This window comes from Phoenix dactylifera, chromosome 9 (genome assembly GCF_051530095.1).
Source record: "Phoenix dactylifera cultivar Ajwa chromosome 9, Ajwa_hap1_PhDact_Kaust_v1.1, whole genome shotgun sequence".
In the NCBI taxonomy this organism is placed as follows: Eukaryota; Viridiplantae; Streptophyta; class Magnoliopsida; order Arecales; family Arecaceae; genus Phoenix; species Phoenix dactylifera.
The window spans coordinates 29,469,058-29,482,942 of NC_143198.1; the positions used below are offsets into that span (position 1 = coordinate 29,469,058).

Genomic DNA, 13,885 nt, shown 5'->3' on the forward strand with positions numbered 1-13,885 from the left:
TAGCTGGTTTATAATTGAAGGTATCCAAGAATGGGTTGCTGACAGCCGAGCAAAACCCTTCCAAAGCCCCTCTCGCCTCCTTTGCCCTCTTCGTTCTATTCTTCTCGTTCTTGTGACCTTGTCATCTTGATTCCATGGCCTCCCACTATCGTTCGATCTCGAGGACCGCCCTCTCTTTCATCAAGTCTTCCATGAGGAAACCCAGCGGCCCCGTCTCTCCCAATCTCCCCACACGTCCAATTCCTTCGTTTCCAAGGCAAGATCTCTCTTATCTTTGGCCCTGTACTCGATTTCTTTCCCTTTTCTGATTTCTTTTGGTTTTTAGGGTTCCTCGCGCGATCGGTTCCTTGCAATCCCTCCAGCCTTTCCACAGCGCTGTGTCTTCGGCTCGGCTGACCTCGCGACTGGGGATAGACTCCAGGGCGGGCTCAAGGTCGCTGTCACAGGGTACGCTCTGCAGTTCCAACCCCGGAGTCTGATCCTCTCTATCCTCCAATTTCTTTCTTAACTATTTGGTGGAGTAAGGCACCGTCTCTCTTTATTTCTAGTTGTTTTCATTGCGTATTATTGTTGATTCATTGATTTGACCGACTTCTCTCTTAAGATTTTTTGATGCTGAATTTTATTTTGTATATATTAAATATAGTTTTGTTTGTAACTCGGTTTGGTATTTCTTTGGTGGGAAGTTTTGTATACGATCCAACATAGTCAAGCTGCATTTGACTTTGTTTTCTGGGATCTGATCGGTTGGCTTTTGTACGATCTCTAAAGGAGAGGTCTTTACAGTGAAGCGAATGTGATGGGGATTTATTATTGTTTCTGTTTTAGTTGCTTTCACTTAATATACACAGATGAGAAGCTTGAGCCATATTTGGCTTATTTGAGACCATCGCCAAAGTCTTTGATAGAAAAATATTGGACATCTTAACCTCGAATTAGACCCAACCACGTTGGCCTCAGTATTAACCGTGGTGAACACTTCCGTTAATACCAAAGTGTCACTCTGCTTGTGCTAATAAAGACCAGCAATTATGATAACACTGTAGTCAATGCACGATCGGCGTAATTATTGCCGCATGCTGCTCATGTAGGATGGTTTTCACATTGTTAATGTGGAGCCAGCCGTTATCTTGAAATTAAAACAAATTACACCAAATCAAGTAACGGATCAGTATGCTATCCTAGATAAAGGGGTGGCCCGAAGATTCTCAGGCAAACTCATTTTTGGATACTACTCTCTACAAATTTTCTTTCTTTCCCGCCGTTGCTCTACTATTTTGAGAGTCCGCTGTCAGAAATTTCGGCAAGTGGACTTCTTGAAAGTTAGCCTCGAAGGCGACTGGATCTTCCTCGCCTCGATCTTATCTGACCTCATTCAGCTCGGTTTTTACCGACCTCAAAGCTAGCCGAGCACCATCCTGACCTCGGTTCAAAATTTAGCGGCAACAATCTTGATCAAGAGTTGAAAGTGCTTATGGATTATGGATGTGTATGAACAACGCATGCTAAAGATGAGTCGGTTTTATCAGCAAATTAAACCTTGAGAGTGCCTTTGAGAAAATGGATGATAGGGACTTTCTTAGGCTTGTTCTGGAGGTGAACGGCATTAGATGAAATGGGCAGGGGCACAGATGCTTCTTCCAATTATAGGAGTCTAGGTTGGAGGAACTGCATATAATTTCTCAGCACCATGTGAAAGACTATAAAATAGCATCTTAAAGAAAAGCCTCTTCAGCCGATTTTATATTTCATTTGTTGCTGTCAGTTGACAAGGATACATCACCATTTGTTGCAGTCAGCATCTTCTTAAGTAACCCTTGTGCTGATATAGTTGCAAATGTAGGCTAGAATGTCAATTGCCCTGATTAATTTGTTGATATTAAGGGAAAACTGCTGTCTAGTTGCAACAGGAAAATACTTCGTTCATGTATTGATTTTATTGGAACTCTCAAAATAGCTAAATCTGTATCTGTAAAGTCTGTTGTTAAGCATGCTTCTATCATTTCATAAGTCAGTTGCTTGTTCATGAGCCTATAAATTTGCAGTATGCCGTTACATCAGTCTTGATGCTGCTTTCCATGCATTTTTCTACTGATTAGTACATTGATAGCATTATATATATATTATCTTTCTTTTGCCTTTCTCTTGAGATGCCCTTATATTCTAGACCTTCGAGTTTGAAATTCTAATGTAAAGATTTCGACCAACCAAAAGTTCTCCTATTTTATTACTATTTCCATGGATGAAATCCTTATGGATGATCATAGGAGAACCATGAGGTGGGCCTTGGTGGCAGATAGTTACAAACTTGACATGCTTCTATCTTCAAGATCATGTGGATGTTTTGTCATAACAACTTGTTAGGGTGTCAGCTTTGCCACCCACTTCAATCTTTAGAAATAAAGCATATTCCCATGTGCTAGAAACTAAGTATCGTTCTCATGTATACCTAATCTGACTACCATGGTTGAACAATTAGAGAGAAGTTAGAATACTTCATAGCATTCTAGGATTCCTAATGATCCTGTGAGGCTCCCATTATCAAACCCAAAAAAAAGAGAAAAAATGAGAACCATGTAGCATGCCCCTTGGCTTCTAAGGTAGCTTCATTCTTCATGCTTTAAATGATACCAGCTTTTATGTTTATGCACTTACTGAATCATTTTGTGACATATTCATTTCTTTAATTCAGAGTGAAGTTTTATCACTTTCGTTGACACACGTTCTTTTGGAATCGTCTTTTTTGACATGTAATGGATTTTCCCTCCTTTCCTTGGAATGATTTTTAGAGGGCTCTTTTTCCACCATGAATGGTTGAAATATTCTGTATGGATGGCAAAAATATTCAGGAAAAGGAGAAGATGGAAATATTGTGATATCAAGACTAGAATCATGTGGTTCTTTTATCCACGGAAACAAGGGGTTTTGAATTTGGTCTCTTATCCTCGTATAATCTGAGGCTCTCAAGTATCAGATAGTTTATTGATGGCTTTTTGAAGTATTTATAGGCTTTATTGACTAAAGATATAAACAAGTAGGGAGTAGGCTGTCGATCCAATGGTTTAAAAGACGTGCAAAAGCTCTCCAGGGGCTTGAAGATGAAGGCTACTAGAAATGTGTAATTAGGTGGACATTATAACGTGAAAGCATCCTTGGTTTTGGTGCCTATAATGGAATATCAGCTTGTTGTTTTGGGTATTTGCAGGGTCATCTCTTAGGTAGAGTTGGTTGCAGAATAAATTTTTAAGGAATGAGGGAGACTTATCTGAATATGTTTGGAGAGATAGGAATTATTCCATGGAATAGGAATTTTATGCATTTGGTTTGAGTGCTAAGTGCATGCATTTAATGTGCATCAGGTTTTGCAATGATTTGGATTTTATCACAAGGATGAAATTGTCCTTCTACTTTAGATATAAGGGCAAAAATGTAATTGGAGGGAATAATTTTTCCCTATTCTGCAACATAAGCCTATTCCACCAAAATGGTGGAAACTCTCTCACCTACTTGTACTTTATGAGGCAAGGTTATTCCATGGGTGAAAAAGGGTGTTTGGCAGCATAACCATGGGATAAGGCCCTTATTTCACGGTATACCACCTACAAACACTGCCTTAGTTACACAAGACACAAGCTAACTAAGGTTTTCAGTCGCCACACCAGACCTCATATTGGATGAGTTAGGTCGGTGCGGTGTGCCCCTGTACAGATACATTTGTATGCTGTTGGAGTTAGGACAACAGTTGTACCATGTGTTGGTACATGGGCATTTCAAGCCCCCATACTATAATTGGTGCCATATTGGTTTGGTAGGGTACACTCTATATTGGGCAGTATTGGTCGGTATCAAAAACTTGAAGCTAGCCATGTTTTGGTAGCTTATTTCGACATGTTTTGTGACTCTACATTCTAGGGTATTCCTGCAATTCATTTTCTAAAAACTTGAACTGAGTATAATTGCCAATTTACCTCAGAAGATGATGTATGGAGTTGATTTATATTTGATGCATTGACTCATGGAATGTAGCAGGCGATTTCATGAAATGGTTTTACTTTCGCGATATTCTTCATCGAGGCTTCTATATTCTTTGCTATTCTCCACCCTGGATGCAAAATCAATTATGTCATGTCAGTTCTATGATCTAGGAAAGATGAGCACTGTTGTATGGAGTTAGACTGGATTCATGAGTAAATTAGCATTTCTGAAATGCCCACATGCTGAACAGGCCAAAAAAGAGGGCGACATTTTTCTTAGTTGTATATTGAAGTTTACAGATGACTTTTTGTTATTTCATGACCTGCAGTTTTTTCTCTGAGTTAGTTTCTACTTTCATGTTATTGCTATTGAAAGACTACAACATGTTATGAATTTCAAGGTTGAAAGCTCCTTCTGTAAAGTCTGCTGTTTGATAGCAGTCAGAATTTTGTGCCTGTCGCATGTATCACTCAAAGAGCCAAGGTTTGAGGTGATTATTGAGCGTGACTGATATGGAGGCAGGGGCGGCCCAATGCATTTGGAGGCCTAAGGCGAACTTTCTAAGAGAGGCCTTTTTTTTAAATAATAATAATAATAATAATAATAATAATAAATTTTAATAAGTGCAAAATATTTTAAAAATTTATTTAAAAATAATCCGTCTAGCTTTTTGAGTGAGTTCTTTTTGATAGGTGGTAGGGAGATCGCTGCCCATGATTCCTTGTGGTAGTTTAAGGCCTCAGAAGGAGTTTTTAAAATAATATCTTATTTAATCTAACAATTAGTGTGTTTTTTTTTTCAAAAGAAAATTCTGACTACAATTTATTGTCTGCAATGGTTATGACTGCAAATAAACAACTTAGATAAATCAATTATCAAACAATGTTGGCAATACACATGCTTGTGCAAGGAGGCAAAAAATTCACATCAGTCAAGTTTCAGTTCATTGAAACAAATGAACATAGGAAGATCGAAGCATGTGAATATTTATCTAAGATGGAAAAGATAGACGCATAGAGTTTAATGGTTTTCTTACAGAATGTAATAATAATATTACACAGTAAACAGTTATAAAATAGGTGGAAAGAAACAGTTGAAAACCCTCCATCCTGAGGTTCCATTGTTGCGAAGAAAAGGCCATTTTGGCTTTAGATATCATGCAAATCACGGCAATAGATTAAAAAGATAGTTTCTGAAACAGTGAAACCCATTCTACTTCCATCTTCAAAGCTAGAATTGCAAGTCTCACCGCGGAAACAAGGGAAGGAGAACTCACCGCGGAAACAGGGGAAGGAGCTGGAGAAGCCAGAGAGGACCGAGGACGGACTGCGGAGGCGGAGCCGCGGAGGGCCGAGAACGAGAAGGAGACCTGGAGAAGAGACGCCGGCGTCAAGTCTCAACTCTCAAGAACCGAGTTATCGAGATTCGAGATTCGAGGAACGGGGTTACGGGAAGCCGGGAAGGAAGAGGAAGAAGACGGTGGCTACGGGCTAACATTTAAGAAGTAAGAAGACTGAAGACGGTGGCGTGCCGGTGCCACTGTGCCAGGCGGATGGTTGGATGGAGAAGACGGGCTAGTTGGCTACGGCATGCTAGGGCTTGGGCAGCTGGAGAAGAAATGTCTTGTCCCGTACCCGTTGCCGTTGGCCTGGATGCCGGTTGCGGACCGCTGGTCGCTGGAGCCTGGAGGAGGAGGCGAGGAGCTCTCCCAGAGGCGGAGGCCGGAGGCCTTCCTTTGGTCCGAGGCCCTAGGCGACCGCCTCGATCGCCTAGGGCTCGGGCCGGCACTGTATGGAGGATAAGTAATTAGTGGAGAAATGGAGATCTAATAAGCTAATGCTGAGCAAGTGTGATAAAAGCATGAAACTGTTGTTGATCCTATAGATATAGTTCGGAAATATAACAACCTTTGTTAATCTGGTCTTGGAAAGCATAAATCTAGGATAACGGGCTGCTCCAATGCTTTCCTTCGAGGAACTAGGTCTTGAGATGGTGTGTTAGAATAAGAACAACAATATAGACTTGGATGTTTCCCTAACAAAATTCCTAAATTCTAATACATTTAGTTCTGTTTCAAGAAAAAGACCTCGTGCATCTAATTCTTACTAACATTTCCGTTAGATGTTATTCTTCCTTTGTTTTGTTACTCTTTGGACTCACAGAGGAATTTTAGCTGTTCTTGGTTTTATGCTTGACTGAACCACATGACCGTGTCAAGGAGATCATCAAGTCCAATATTCTATTCTTGATTACCCATCACAAACTAATGTATAAGCTTATATTGTAATTGCATCCATGTAATTGGGATCTGTAGCCAAGCTATCCTGCTAAAAGCAATGATGCTCATCCCAATGCTGTAAAGATGAATCATTTCTGGTGGTAAGAACATATGATTATGATCAGATAGATTAGTAATGTTTAATTGCAACAAGTAGGAGTATTTGATATCGCTTCAGAGAATTAATTGAGTGTTATGTTTTCCCCTATTAAATGGTTCAAGATGTAACTCAATTGTTCATATTTTAGTCTGCTACCTGAAGCCTTGGCTTAAATTCTGGTAATATGTGCTGAAAGATTACGAAATGCATGTACTAAAAAAGGTTATGAAATGCATATATAGGCTCTAATATAACAACCAGTAGAAAGAGATCTCATTAGCTATAGGCATGTACATTGTTCTAGTTTTCTTGTAGAACAAACATTCGCCTAATGATATTTAATCAACTCAAAGTGTCTCATATGAATGTGCGCGCGCGAGGATATATGGGGCACAAGATCAAATTCCGAAAATTATTGATTTTATGTTTAGCAAAGCAAAATCTTAATAGTAATCATAAGTTGAAGTAATAAATGATAACTAATTTTGATTGCAGTTACATGCAACTATAATTTTGTTGGCTGGAAATTTTCGGGGCTGCTTAATTTGTTTAGAAATGTCTAGCAATAAAATTCCCACATGCCAACCCCTCAATTATGATTTCATTTACACAACATTATATTTGGCTGGTAGCAATATATACTGTGGATGTAGTTGGAAGTGGCTTAAAAAAATTAGCTGCAGTAAAATATCAAAAACAAAAGTATAAAATTTGTAATGCTCTGCAAGAGCTTTACGTGCTCCCATAATTCTATATAATTAATCAAATCAGCTGTCACATGGTGTGTATTAAGTTTTTATGTTTGTTATCATTGGATTGATGCTTTATTTCCAAATCATGGCGTTAATGTTTTTCTTGTTTTTGTCTCCCAGAGACCGGCCTTTCTGTGCCTCGATGAAAGGTTGATGAAGTTTGCACCAAAGCTAATTTGGGCATCTGCTGTTGAGTTGCATTAGATTGAGTTGAGGACATTTTTTAGGCCCTTATCTTTGTCAATATTTGAATTATGTTACACCGTCACAAAGGAGGGAGCTGATATTTTTGGGTAAGTTTTCAGAAGAACTCTCTGGTGGACATCATATCCAGAAACAAGCTAATATGTGGTTACTGGATAATGCGACAGAAGGAATTATAATTGAATAAACCAGCAAGCTGGCCTTTTGTTGGTACGAACGATACTCCTTTCTATACTATTGATAGTTGTCCGGGTTTAACTGCACCTTCTAAGAGGAGGAAATAAAAACAGAATTGTACCCTTCTGGACCCGCGCTATGATTTGCTGAATTTTGGGGCATATGGGAGATTTTAGCCGTGGTGCTTCTTTAGTCTAGACCCCCCTCTTGTTCAATCTCTTCCAGATCATTGTCTCATCTGATATTTGCTGCTATGGGACGGTTCCTAGGTTTTGATGATCTATCCGTAGATTGCCAAACAAATGTTCAAATTTCTTGGGATGGACCAGTAGGATATTCAAACGTAATCTTTCTGCAGTTTGTCATCAAAGCATGGTTGAAAATGGCCGTTCTAGCCGAAGACGTTTACGGCTTGGTGCTACCACAATGCCAGATTCTTCCGAGTCTCTGGCCCATGCTCGTCTGCATGCTGTCCAATCAAAAAATTCAGTAGTATTGGATGAGTCAGTATCGAACCATCTGTTTAACCCCATAGTGAGTTTTGAAGCTGTTTCCTCCACAGGGCTTGTGACTCGTGGCAAAAAATTGTTTAATTGCCACCAAGGTAGTAGCCTGGTGGTAAGGGGGCGATAATTCCGCCCAAGTTGCCCGGGTTCGAAACGCACGGGCGTCGATTAAATTAGGGGACCGGATGCCCCACGCTCGGCTGGCTTGTTGGTGGTTATGCTTTCCTTCCACTTGTACCAAGGTGGCACTGGGGTGACGTAGCCACACGTGAGGCGGTGAACTCAGTGGGGTGAGCCCACGGGTCGGGGAAGGCACGCGAAAACCTGCGACCTGTATCGAACATTCCCTAGTGGAAGGGGGGCTCAGTAATGGGGCTGCTACGCGGGTGGGCTGGTCCCTCCCCCTCCCCTCCTATTTTTGACCAAAAAAAAAAAAAAAAATTGTTTAATTGGTCTTCGTTGGCTTAAATCTGATGTAGCGATCACCAAACAACTTCAACACAACAAAAACAAGCTTAGGTGCGCCATGGACCGGTACTGGCCGCTAGAAAATGCGAAGCAAGTCATGCTTTAGGACAGATCGCCGTTGCCTTCCGAGCTAAAGAACGAGAACCATACCGCAATATACACTCTCTAATCGGGGAATGTAAATAAGAAAAAAAAAACCTAAGATGCAAGGGTATTTTAGTCAATTGATTACGTAGCTTTTCCGACCGCCATTTTCTTCGAAGATTCCCCGATCTTCCTCCCGCTGCAACATTAGGGTTTAAGGTTTCAATTCTCGCTAGATGTTGGAAGAATATTAGATCAAAGATGAGCTCCTCCCCGTTGCCTCGAAGCTCCAAACCCGGGAGGCAATCCCCCTTCTTCCGCGATCTTGCCTCCCCGATCTCCGCCCACCGTGGCGGCCGCTTCGCCACCCCCGGCCCGGCCGCCGCCGTCTCGGCCCTCTGGCGGGAGAATTTCTCCGCTTCTGACTGCCCTCCACCCCCCGTCTTCACCCTCGATGACCGCGCCGACTTCTTACCCGAGCCCGCGCTCGCTGAGCTCCCTCCGCCCTCGCCGGCATCCCGGTCCGGCACGAGGAGCCGGACCCCGCCCCCTCTGGCCCGGGGCGGCAGCGGGTCCTTTTCCCGCTCCCCATCGCTCTCTTCTCCCTCGGGTTTGAGAATTAGGGCAGAGGTGAATGATTCTGAGGGGAAGCAGGCGGCGCTGCAGAGCCCCGAGATCTCGAGCTGGACCCACGGGCTGAGGGTCGGCGGCGGAGGACAAGGCGAGACGGGGACGGGTTCGCCGGTTACTGGAGTGGTCGAGCCGGGGGCGTTGCTCATGCTTCCGCCACCGAGGGAGGTAGCGAGGCCGGAGGTGCAGAAGAGTAGCAGCGTGCCCAATGGAGGGCTTAACGAGGAGGAGTGGGTCACTGTTTTTGGGTATGGCTTCTTTTTTTTTTTGTGTGCCTATTTTGTGGTTCAAGTCTATTTCTTTTGGAAGTTAATGTAAGAGCAGGGTTTGATGATTACAAATTTAGCTTTACTTACAACATCCTTCTGCTAAGGTTGATTTGAAATTAAGCATTGATTGATGATTGGAAATTTAGCTTTATCTGTAACATTCTTATCCTGAGGTTAAGTAGAATTTAAGTAGATATCAAGTATTAATTAAGTATCGCTTGTCATTATTAGAAACTTAGCAATGTACATGACATTCTTCTGCTGAGATAAGTATAATTTAAGTGGAGACTAAGTAGGGATTCTACTGGTGGCGACTTGTATAGCCAAGTTAAACTTTTAGATGTTGTTGAATGCTTGCTTGGAGAGTTGGAATGGTAGACTCTGGATAAGGAACTGTTGATTCCTTCACTTGATGTGGACTATGGTTTCAGAAATTGTTGATCAGGTGCAATGGTGTTTCTACTTCTTGACTAGCTTCTCTTGCTGGGAAATGGGCATGTATGGTTTGATTGAGTAATCTCCAGCCTTAAATATCATTAAATTGTATCACTGAAGACCTCTCCAATAAAATGTTAAAATGGGCATGCTTCGTTTTAGTAGAGGTCTAGAATTGTCACCTGTGGATAGCATTACTCATTGTAAGAGCTACCGTTGGGATCTTTTGTCTGGCTGATTCTGGTTTGGAGAGTATCAGTTTCTCCTCTCTATTGAAGTTGGTTATCATCTTCCATTTTATCATACCTTTTATTCCTGTTCTTTTGTCAGAGGAATTTGTTGTCTGTCCTGTATAATTTAAGAAGACTGTACAGCATTTTTTTTATCATACACTTTCTATGCATCATTATATATCTTCGTCTGTCACTTGCAATGTTACTGATTAAAAAAAAATGTCCAGCCTGGCCCACCCCTTACATGAGTGGCATTGATATAGAGTCCATCCTACTGCAAGCTAAAATAATATTCTTTTCCCTTTATTGTGTTGTTAATGTAGTCATTGTTTGATTAATATTCATATGTGGATTTTCCATCCTGGATAACAACACCAAGACATGTTTATAACCACAGCCAAATTAAGTTTCATATTTCTCTTCTTTTGTGGGAGCAGTGCTGGATACAAGCATGTGGTGGTGGACCTAGTGGTTGAGGTTGAGGGATGTTGCTTCTGTAATTAGTTTCCGAGGGGCATTTAAAATGTCTATTTCTTGAATGACAGAGACAAACTCATTGTCGAGAAATGAGACTTTTTGCACCTTACCCTAGGACAAAACCTCTTGAAAATGCTCTACTGTTATGGGTTAACTAAATCTTGCAATTACTGAGTAACCTAATACTTGACGTGTCTTATTATTTCAACTTATATTGGATCTATGATACTCAATGCTACTCTTTCTTCTCCCTTTCCAGATTCTCCCCGGGTGATACCAACTTTGTGCTGCGTGAGTTTGAGAAATGTGGTCCAGTGTTGAAACATGTCCCTGGTCCAAGGGATGCTAACTGGATGCACATTTTATTTCAGGTAATTCTACTTTGTTCATTTTTATGTATGATAATTCCGATATATAGATAATATTTCTTAATATAATTTATGCTCCACTGCTTGAAACAATTAGCTAATAATAATGATGTTTTTCATGCAAACTGCTGGTCATTATAGTCCACTATTTTATACCTGCAAAGCTGCTTTATTGCAGCAAAATAAAGTGCATTTGTTTCTTTAACTTGCTTTAGTCGCACCAGATGCTTAATTGCTTCTGTGTGTATGCATCCGTGTATGTGCATATGCATAGAGTAAGCATCATTCCTTTTTTCTGTGCAAAAACATGAATTCTTTCTGTATCTCCTCACGTGTTAGTAAATCACCCTTGAAGTTCCCCATCATTAGATTGTCATTAGCTCTTCTTGTTTTTCTGTATAAAAGCTATTGAAGGAAGGAAATGATGTGATTACAATATCTTATTGATGTATCATTGGCCTTTCTCAGTTCTTCCACCTTTCTCAGGATTGTCTTATGTTATATCTGGTTCTGTTCTGCATCAAACAATTTGCTGTACAAGTGTATAATTGCCTTCATGGCTCTAAGGGAACAAGTTTCGCCACTTGTGAACCAGGATATTGTGGTGAGCTAGAATTTAACAGTTGTTTTGTACTGATGCAATGTCTAATTCTAATTTATATTTATAGTAGTTGGAACTTCCAATTTAGATAATTCTAGCATTTGCAGAATTTCACAGTAGATCGTAGGTTATTGTTAAACATTCTGAGACCATTTTATAATATGTTGCTGTTTTTTTGTTGTCAATTGTCAATAAAAACCTGAATTCTCAGGTGTGCTGTTTTCAACATTGATTAATTATTTTCAGTGTTCCTTCCTCTTTTTCTTTATGGAGCAGAACCCATATGATGCTCGAAAGGCTCTTGGAAAGAATGGGACACAAATAAACAGCGTCCTCATGATTGGGGTGAAACCTGTGGACCCCATGCAGCGCCAATTTCTGACTGAGAAGCTCAACAACATAAATCATGGAGGGTTCATGGTTTCATTACCCTCGAAGTTGCCTGGTACAAGGAGTTCAGCTGCACCGAGTTCATCAGGAGCTCTCCCTCACAGCTATCACCGAAAGACCAGTACCAATGCCATCACTGACAGTGGGCGTCACTCAACAGGAACCATTGCTTCCCCAGCAAAATCAATTGTGTCAAAAGTCATGGATTTGATGTTTGGCATATGAGTTGGATAGATGGCAATGGTTTGTTGAGTTATGTTCTGTTGTGCTCTCCATCCAGGTCTTTTTCTGAGTTGCAGCTATCATATTTCTGATTCTTGACAGAATATCAGAGTATGTTTTGATGGCTCACCGGAAATTCTGTGCTTCAGGATGATGAGTGATGAGGATCATACAATCAAATGACTAACCTTGATTTTGGCCATGTTATTTACAGTTATGCCTCATGTCTTTCTGGTATACTTAGTGAGTTCTAAAGAATGTGGAACATTCATACTTCATTGTTGAACATTTATGCTTACATTGTTATCTTGAAGAATTATAGCAACTTTCCAGTCAGCCACGGTTATAATGTAATGTGATCCGGGTATCATGCTCACTGGTAAATAGACCAAGTCTTACTGATGATAAGTTAGCTATATATTGTAGCGCTTTCCTGAGAATTTCTAGCGTAGAGTCTGGTTTTAATAAATATACATCTGCAATACGTTGGTGCATGCATGTTTGCGCATATCTGTATAGCCTTTTGGGCCAAATTACAGGATTCGGCATGAGCAATTAATCTATATACTTCTGCTGTATATAATGAATGAATGCCCAGAGTGCAGCTGCATGCAGAACTCGGTCTACACTCTGAACCCTCTCACCTAAAAGCATTTTATTACTATTGCAGGGCCTGCATGGCTGCAACTATTTTAATGCAAGAGCTACCATTATTCTTATCTCCGGCACTCTTGCATGAAGCCATATTAGTCAAACATCAAATACTAGTGCGTGGGCCAGATACTAGTAAATATGAATGCAGTGTCATTTCGCTACTTGGTTCACCTCGTCCTTGCTTACGGAATTCAACCCCAAGTATTATCTGATGTTAGTCTAATCTAATATAGTTCTTTAAGTATGGTCCAAGTTAACTTCGACTGTATCTTAATTTACCATTTGATTCATTTTACAGCAATAGCATTTCGCACCGTTCCTAATTCATTCCAAATCTGCAACTGGATGCATTGAAAGCGCTCATCAGGATGGCTACCGGTCATTTTGAGGGAAGTTGGTGAACAACCAATCTTTGCTACTACGCGTAAATGGCTACTTAAAATACGGTTCGGAAATTTTGGACTTTGCTCGGTTTGCAATTAATATGCTCACCGTATTGGTAGGTAGCGTGTTCTTTGGAATAACCTGTTGATGCTTCGGGATGAGGGAGGCAGTGGTTTGGAGTTAGTGTAATGGTTTTCCTATTAACTATCATTATTAACATGCAACTAATAAAAATTTCTTTAAATTTTTGATGACTTGCTTAATAATTGATGATCAGCTGGAAAGCCATTTAGCTTACTTATCAATAGGGGACTGCAATTTGTAATCTGGGGTATATTGAGGTGCCACTCTTTGCCGATCACGGATAGAGCTTCAATTCTTTCTCATTTTAAAAATATTTTTATTTATTCTGCAATCAAGTTTATTTTTAAAATTTCAGAAAAGAGTGGCAGATGAATAATTTCGGTCATTAATTCTCAGATGTCTCATCACGATGGATTTTAAGGGAGGTACGGAGACTGATAGAAGTCATGAAGGTGATGCAATCAATGCGAGCATTCATGGAGGATTAATTCAGATTCGATGCCCTTGACGGTCCGTTTCAACGCGGAGAGGAGCTCAGCAGAAAACTCTGAATAAAGGACACTGCCACCATGTCCTGTGGACAAATGGAGGACG

The 13,885-nt window shown here is 40.6% G+C and overlaps 1 protein-coding gene across 1 annotated transcript; it reads left to right on the top strand.

The window, feature by feature from the left end:
• Window positions 1-323: 323 nt before the first annotated feature.
• Window positions 324-12,667, top strand: LOC103722017 (nuclear pore complex protein NUP35-like). The gene is made up of 4 exons (XM_039131688.3): window positions 324-447; window positions 7,226-9,422; window positions 10,848-10,959; window positions 11,834-12,667. Exons 2-4 carry the CDS (start codon window positions 8,806-8,808, stop codon window positions 12,170-12,172), a joined length of 1,068 nt encoding a protein of 355 aa, XP_038987616.3. The 5' UTR covers window positions 324-447; window positions 7,226-8,805; the 3' UTR covers window positions 12,173-12,667.
• The last annotated feature ends 1,218 nt before the right edge of the window (window positions 12,668-13,885 follow it).